This window comes from Argentina silus, assembly GCF_951799395.1.
Source record: "Argentina silus genome assembly, chromosome: 14".
NCBI lineage: Eukaryota > Metazoa > Chordata > Actinopteri > Argentiniformes > Argentinidae > Argentina > Argentina silus.
The window spans coordinates 6,110,102-6,118,962 of record NC_139668.1 but is presented as its reverse complement, the minus strand read 5'-3'; the positions used below and the strand labels follow the sequence as shown (position 1 = coordinate 6,118,962).

The 8,861-nt window shown below is 43.3% G+C and overlaps 1 protein-coding gene across 1 annotated transcript; it reads left to right on the top strand.

The window, feature by feature from the left end:
- The first annotated feature begins 539 nt into the window (after positions 1–539).
- LOC310815452 (E3 ubiquitin-protein ligase TRIM39-like) lies at positions 540–3,578 on the top strand. Its single transcript, XM_083685222.1, has 2 exons — positions 540–668; positions 919–3,578. Exon 2 carries the CDS (start codon positions 926–928, stop codon positions 2,579–2,581), a length of 1,656 nt encoding a protein of 551 aa, XP_083541348.1. The 5' UTR covers positions 540–668; positions 919–925; the 3' UTR covers positions 2,582–3,578.
- The last annotated feature ends 5,283 nt before the right edge of the window (positions 3,579–8,861 follow it).

Below are 8,861 nucleotides of genomic sequence, written 5' to 3'. Positions count from 1 at the left end.
TGGCGCAGACACAAGTTCATAAGGTTAAGGAGGTTAAACACTCTTTAGAGCTCAGCATGGCAGAGAGAAAGAGATATCAGACAGCATGCAGGTCATTACTTATGACTCTATTAGTGAATGTCCTCATGCCCCATTGGCTATTTTTTTATCAGCTATGTGTTTACAAAATGTTTTATCATCAATATCACTTTGTTGAGGTGTTACACATTCAGAGGCTTACTTGATTTTACAACAATGGCCATAATGAAGAGGTGAGCATGATGCGCCTGCCTGCCTGCCTGCCTGCCTGCCTGCCTGCCTGCCTGCCTGCCTGCCTGCCTGCCTGCCTGCCTGCCTGTCTGTCTGTCTGTCTGTCTGTCTGTCTGTCTGTCTGCCTGTCTGTCAGTACATAAATCATGTGACTACAGAAATGGTTATACAACAGTAACACCAGATAGAGACCGCAAAGGGTTAACTCTGGTCCAGGAAGAGCTGGCAAGTATTAGCCAATTGGGTTGGGAATGGGGAGGAGCATTTCAACGTCATTTTGCTGAAATGAAACTAAGGTTGAGAGACTTACAGTGTACAATTCGAGCAATTTTACCACAGTTCTTTGAAAATTAAACATTTGTTTACAAATCTACACAGTGTCCTATATCTGTGGACCTCACCAACACACTCTCCCACAGGTGAGTAAATATGTTTCTGTAGATAAGTGAAGATATACCCTATAAACATCTTTGTTTAAAGTATGAATTGTTTGAAGTAGCTAACTCTTTTCGTTCGATAATTTCTACTGGTTGTATGGTGAAACAATGGGTGTCAAGATTGGTTAACATAATCTTACAAAGCCATGTTTACAACTCAAAAGCTGAAACTATCAAGAGCTGAGTAACATCAGGACGTGTTTCATAATTTCAGTTGTTGGTTTCTGTCTAGCTCCAGTATGGCCACCTCCGAGAGTCTCCTGTCAGAGGAGCAGTTCCTGTGTTCTATCTGTCTGGATGTGTTCACTAAGCCTGTCGCCATTCCATGTGGACACAACTTCTGCATGGCCTGCATCAGAAAATACTGGGATAGCAATGACCTGTGCCAGTGTCCAATGTGTAAAAAAAACTACGATAAGAGACCAGATCTTTTTGTCAATTCATTTATTTCTGAGATGGCCGCTCAGTTCAGGAAGTCAGTTGTTCAGGAAGTTAAAGCTACCAGCAGCCCAGACCAAAGCCATGTCAATCCCAGAGAAGTGGACTGTGATATCTGCACTGGGACCAAGCTCAAAGCCCTAAAGTCCTGCCTGGTGTGTCTGGCCTCTTACTGTGAGACTCACCTGGAGCCTCATCAGAGAGTCATGACCTTTAAGAGACACGAGCTGATCGACCCCGTGGACAACCTGGAAGACAGGATGTGTAAGAAACACCAGAGACTTCCTGAGTTGTACTGCAGGACTGACCGGACCTGTGTCTGTGTCTTGTGTATACCAACAGACCACAAGACTCACGACACCGTCCCTATAGAGGAGGAGTACGGAGAGACGATGGTGAAATTAGGGATGATGATGACAGAAGAGCAGGAGATGATGAATAAACATATTCAGAAGGTTACGGAGATCAAACACTCAGTAGAGATCAGCAAGAGAGAAGCAGAAAAAGAGATAGCAGACAGCGTGCAGGTCTTCACTGAACTGGTACGCTCCATTGAGAGAAGCCAGGCTGAGCTCATTGAGGTGATCGAAGAGAAGCAGAAAGCAGCAGAGAGGCAGGCTGAAATGCTCATTAAAGAGCTGGAGCAGGAAATCACTGAGCTTAAGAAGAGAAGCACTGAGCTGGAGCAGCTATCACACACCGAAGACCACCTTCACCTCCTCCAGAACTTCCCATCCCTCTGCACCCCTCCACACACCAAGGACTGGTCTGAGATCAGTGTTCACAGTGATCTGGGTGTTCGGAACCTGAGGAGAGCTCTGTCTAAACTGGAGGCGGCACTGAGTAAAGAGATGGAGACAGAAGTGAATAAGTTGGGTGATGCTGAGTTGAGGAAGATGCAAAAGTATTCAGTAGAATTGACTCTGGACTCCGATACAGCACATCCCTACCTCATTCTGTCTAACGATGGGAAACAAGTGAGATGTGGAGACACAAAACAGAATCTTCATGACAATCCGAAGAGGTTTAAAGTCGTCAGTGTCTTGACAAAGGAGGGGTTCACATCAGGGAGATTTTACTATGAGGTGCAGGTTAAGGGGAAGACTGATTGGGCTGTAGGAGTTGCCAAAGAGTCTGTCGACAGGAAGATAGGGATTACACTGTCACCTGGGAATGGCTATTGGATCTTGGGAGTGGATAAGGGAGATGAATGTCATGCTTGGGAAAACGTCCCTGTCCCCCTCACTTTAAAAGAGAAGCCTCAGACGGTGGGGGTGTTTGTGGATTATGAGGAGAGTTATGTATGCTTTTATAATGTGAACGATAGGTCTCATATCTACTCTTTCACTGGCTGCACCTTTGTTGAAAAAGTCTATCCATATCTCTGTCCTTATACGAGTAAGGATGGTAAAAACTCTGCCCCACTGATCATCTCTCCTGTCACTCACAACAACTGAGTTTATCCTTTCAAATGTACTGATTTTTGCAATTCAGACACTAGATTTTGTTTTCTCTATCACTGAATAATCGATACATTTCACTTATAGGAGGATATACAAGATATAATTTCACTCAGATTTAGTTCAGACACTGCCTATTGCTTATTTAGGGCATGATTCATCGTAATGATTCATTTGGTGATTTCTCCATAAATAGTGACATGATCGTTTAGCCCAGAATGTTTTCAATAGCTAAATAAGCACAACCCCAAATGATGTTGGAGAAATTAAAATGTGATTAGATACCTTACCAAAACATAATCCAACACATGAAACTAGAATACAGCAGCTAATTGGCTAGAAGCATAGATAGCCAGATAGCTAGCAACATTAAGCTTTCAATGCAAGGCCAACTAACTAGCTAGCTACAGTCCTCAAAATATGTTGTGTACTTGATTGTTCCTTAGCAGAAAATCTAGCGACAGCTGTCCTAGCCGTATAATGACACACAGCTAACTAGTATAGATCTCCACTGGATGACGTTTCAGATGGTAGCCACACCCATTGTGGGGGAAAGAAAGTGGTCTCCTTATCGGCCTGAATGTAAAGTAGCCTATTTTTGTCGACTTCAGATTTTTGCTGTGATTGCTTTTTTGGGGTTTCAGTAAACTTTCTAATATGCCTGTGGTGTTGTTAATAAAACATGTATTGGTCATTGATGTCCAACAACTGCAAAATCCTTAAAAGACACAAAATGCTTTCTGGCTAACCGTGTTGTAGAACTCAGTGACAGTTTATTTTGTGGTTGCAAAACACTGTGCAAATGATTAATACATTATGTATGAATGCATTTACAAATAATTTGTAACACATGAGAAACACTCGTTTATAAATGTTTGCAAATCATTAACAAAAAGAACAAAGTTTATCCAAACATTTATGAATAGTCTGTGTGTTATGTTGTATGCTAATGTAAAAATGATGTACAATGTTTTAAATAATAATAATAAACTCTTGTGATTGATTATGAATGCTTATTACTTGCAAGGAACTGAAAGGAGGCGTTGATGCTGATGTTTTTACATGCTGGAATACTGATTTATTCATGCTAGAAACACTACTTGTAAAACGCTTACAAATAATATGTGTTGCTGACAGTTGCTAGTAAAACATCTGTTCTATTCAGATTGCATAAGAGAGACAAACCAGATTATTTCCATGAAATAATGGCTTGATATGAACTGCATCTGAAGGGAAGTATGTATTTTTAGGTTTGTTGTGTAATCCCTTGTCATCTGCATTACGCCTCAATGATCTAAGAGGGAGATCCAAGGTGTGCTAGTGTGTGTGTGTGTGTGTGTGTGTGTGTGTGTGTGTGTGTGTGTGCGCGTGGGATGTATGTGTGTGTGCGTGTGTGTGTGTGTGTGTATGTGAATGCGCGTGCGTGCATGCGCACGTGTGTGTGTGTGTGTGTGTGCGTGTGGTGTATGTGCGTGCGAGCATGCGCGTGTGTGTGATGTGTGTGTATGTGTGTGTGTGTGTGTATGTGAATGCGTGTGCGTGCATGCGCACATGTGTGTGTATGTGTGTGTGTGTGTGTGTGTGTGTGTGTGTGTGTGTGTGTGTGTGTGTGTGTGTGCGCGCGTATGTATGCATATGTGTGTGTGTCGGTCTGTCCCGCTGCTGACATGAGGTAAACTAACTGTGAAGCCAAGGACAAAGCACTATAAACCATCACAGACCATCATCTTTTAGTCGTTAAGTTCTTCTGAGGACATTATTGAGGAGAGAACAAATACAGCACGAAAGCAAGGCTAGAGGCCATTAGGGAAGAAGAAAAATCCCACTAGGGAGAACCACACTCCCCTCAGGTTGAGTTTGCTGTGAGTGGACATCTACCAACCAACCTGAGATAAACCAACAGTGAAAGTCAAAGGACAAACTACTGTGAGTCAACAGAAGCCATTTGAGGAGAAGGAAGGCATTCTGTCTGTCCCCTGACAGGCTACATTGTCCTCTGGGTGAGTGGACAGCTTCCAACTGACCTGAGGTAAACCAACAATGAAGCAGGGGAAGCCGGTGGAGAAACGGAATGGGGAACGGTATCAAACACACAATGTTTGTGTGTTTGATACCATTCCTCATTCCGTTCCATGCGTTACAATGAGCCCCGTCCTCCAATCCATCTACCTCCACCAGCCTCCACTTCCAAGTGACCTGAGATAAACCCACAAGGAAGGTGAGGATAAACAAAACAGCCATCACCAGTCATTTGGAAACAAGGAAGGGAGTTTCACTGTTTGTCCGTTTCTCCCCTGGCTTGTGGGACTCTCCTCAGGGGAACAATGTCTCGTTGGCCATCCTCCCACTGACCTGGGATAACCTCTCAGGCTAGGGACCATAGATATCGAAAACTAGATAGGCTGATGTCATAGACGCCTAATGCACTGGAACGGAACAATTTGGCAGCCGTATGTACGCTAAGTCCCTACGTCACAAAACGCAGAATGTAAACCCAACTGGAGACATTCGTCATCTTTGGAGACAGACGTCACCGTTATGGTTGCTGTATATAAAAGAAATGGAATGTGTAGAGTTTATAACTGTTGTATTTCCTTACTGAGATATAGATAGTTCAATCTATGTGCTTGATGGTAAGCCACTCGCCGGCCACTCTCTGATGACGGTAGTGCCTGTCTGAGACGACCAGTGAGCTCGGTGAAGCGGAGGTAACCAGAGGCCATTAGCAAGAAGGAAGGGGTTCACATCATACAGCACATCCCTACCTCATTCTGCCTGACAACGGGAAACAAGTGAGATGTGGAGACACAAAACAGAATCTTCATGACAAACCGAAGAGGTTTGATGATGTCGTCAATGTCTTGACAAAGGAGGGGTTCACATCAGGGAGATTTTACTATGAGGTGGAGGTTAAGGGGAAGACTGATTGGGCTGTAGGAGTTGCCAGAGAGTCTGTCAACAGGAAGAGAGGGATTCCACTGACACCTGGGAATGGCTATTGAACCTTGGGACTGGATAAGGGAGATAAATGTCATGCTTGAGAAAACGGCCATGTCCCCCTCACTTTAAAAGAGAAGCCTCAGACGGTGGGGGTGTTTGTGGATTATGAGGAGAGTTATGTATGCTTTTATAATGTGAACGATAGGTCTCATATCTACTCTTTCACTGGCTGCACCTTTGTTGAAAAAGTCTAGATAGTTCGATCTATGTGCTTGATGGTAAGCCACTCGCAGGCCACTGTCTGATGACGGTAGTGCCTGTCTGAGCCGACCAGTGAGTCCGGTGAAGCGGAGGTAACCAGAGGCCATTAGCAAGAGAGAGAAAACAACATCCTGCATCCCTGTGTGTCCCTACAGATGCTGATTCTCTCCGGTTAAGGTCTCTGTGAGCAGAGCTGACCTGGAATAAACGTCGAGGGTTGGGGCTTTGAATACAGCACTTTAAGACATCTCAAGCCGTGTGTGTGTGTGTGTGTGTGTGTGTGTGTGTGTGTGTGTGTGTGTGTGTGGGTGTGGGTGTGGGTGTGGGTGTGGGTGTGTGTGTGTGTGTGTGTGTGTGGGTGTGTGTGTGTGTGTGTGTGTGTGTGTGTGTGTGCGGGTGTGTGTGTGTGCGGGTGTGTTGAGAGAGTCAAAAACAGTTAAAGCAGACAAGGTAACTAGAGGCCATAAGAGGAGAGGCAAACTGGAAAAGACATCCCACATTTCCATGGCAACACCTCCAGTTGCTCCCTGTACAATATCCATATGAGTGGAGATGAATGTCTGCTGATGTAGCATAGGTCCTCTGTTCACCAGACACACACACACACACACACACACACACACACACACACACACACACACACACACACACACACACACACACACACACTCAGCAGAAAACTTTACTGCCGATGTAGTCCAGCAGGAAATAAGCTCCCTCACCCAGGTGTGTAGCATAGTGTATATGTACCTGAGAAGTGCCTGCACCCCTCAGCTCCAGAATGAATGGTCTGTCACCCGCGCAGGTTGAATAATGTCAACTAAGCAACCATGCACAAAGCACAAGGAAACGCATGAGCTAAGCAAATCAATCCAGATTTTGAAGCCAACATTTTCTCCACATACAGAAGTCACTTTTCTCACAGAATTCATCACATCTCATTTAAAAGTTTAAAACAAACTTTAGGATGGAAAACAAACTTTACCCCATAACTTTCCAGCTTAATGTTTCATATTTGTGTGTGTGTGTGTGTGTGTGTGTGTGTGTGTGTGTGTGTGTGTGTGTGTGTGTGTGCGTATGTATGCGTATGTGTGTGCAGGGGTAGGGGTAGTAACAATTCACACATCTACTCTATAATCTGCTGTACATCTACTGCACTTTATATAGGTGTCAGGGGAGGCTGGTGGAGGTAGAAATCGGAGGACGGGCTCATTGTAATGCATGGAATAGAATCAAATGGAGGAATGGTATCAAACACAACTTCACCAGCCTCCCCTGATAGGTGTCATATAACATCTATGAACACATACACATACAGTAACACAGGCCTACTCTCAATCAGACATGTTTCTGCTGACTGCTACAGTACTTCGTTTTCACATGAACAGCAGAAACCCATAGCCTGAAATTTGAATCTTGTTGAGTTATGAAGTGATTTATCTGTTAAAGCAGCCATGGCTGTGCCTTGTAGGCTAGACCTCCATCTCTGTCTCTGTCTCTGTCTCTGTCTCTGTCTCTGTCTCTCTCTCTCTCTCTCTCTCTCTCTCTCTAATCAAACTCATCAGTTTCCTCGTTAATTCTATCTTTATCCCCCTTGGGAGCTTTCACACTTCACACACTGTTACAGCTTAGAGTACCCACATTACCCAGAATGCACTGTTACAGCTTAACAACTTAAGCCCTTTCTCCGAAAATCTGTCCTCGTCCTTCTCCACCATATTTAAGAACGTCTCAATTATCCAACAGGTGGATTCCTCCCTGCCCTCGCCTCCTCAAGGAGGTGCCCTACTGAGGGATACAGGCCACTGTGTCTTTGATGATATGAAAATAAATTTTGAATGGAGATTCCACACTAATTTACATTTACATTTACATGACATTATTTTCATAAAAACAAATAATAAACATGAGAAAACAACTTTCTTTCAGATAAAAGTGACATTTTATATTAAGTTGTGTCTCGGACGACAAATTACATGAATATAATTTGCACTACAGTACATGATTATGAAATCATGTTCCATTTTGCTTATGTGATGGGATATAAATATGTATCTACAGCTCATGATAATAATCCCGATAAAAGATCAGGCTTTCATATCAGCTGGGCTATTGTATAATATTTCCTATAATTATTCACTAAGAGGGACACATTAGTAGATGATGGTCATTATGGATATCAGAGTGTTATATTCATATTTCAGTGCAGTTGCTAGTCTACACAGCATTTATTTGGTCATTTCAATAGGCGCCTCTCGTGCGGAAGAGAATCGCGTGAGGAACATTTCATTTCTCACAAGCTTGTTTCCACTCACCGTTGTTCACTCTTCTCCTGACATTCCCAGTAAGACGTGAGTGGAGGATGAAGGAGAGCACACAAGGAATCGAGGTCGACAATTTAGACTACCCAGAACATACTGTTACAGCTCAGATTACCCAGAGTGCACTCGGAGGTTCTGTGGTAATTATTCCAATTTAAAATAACAACCATTATTAGATGTGTTCTGTGCTGTACTATCTGTTTGTGACATGCTAGCCAATGTCAGGGTTACCAAAACATAACTATCGTGAGGAATAAACAATACCAGTACATGATTGACATACCGTATCATAAACAGACATTTCACTGCATTCGAAATCCATCTAAAGATGAAATTGAATGTTTCAAACCAGACGTACTTTCTAGAAATAGAAACTAAAGATAACACTAATGACACTCCAACTACAGCAAAACCATAAGGTCATAGTCCCAGTGAACTGACTGTATTACATAATGATACGGGGTATAGATAGTTTACTATCAATTACACATCTCTCTGTCCTCCTGGACTCTCCTGCCCCTGTCTGTGTACTATCAGTTTCAACAGATAGGCAGGGAAAAGTACTGCATTATGTAATGATCTGAGGTATTAGTTTACGATCAGGTCGTGTATCCCTCCATCATCCTGTCCTCTCCTGTCCTGTCTATGTACTATCAGATTCAGATAGCCAGGGAAAACTGCGTTACGTAATGATCTGTGGTGTTAGCTTACTACGCTTACTATCAGTTGTACATCTCCGTCCTCCTGGACTCTCC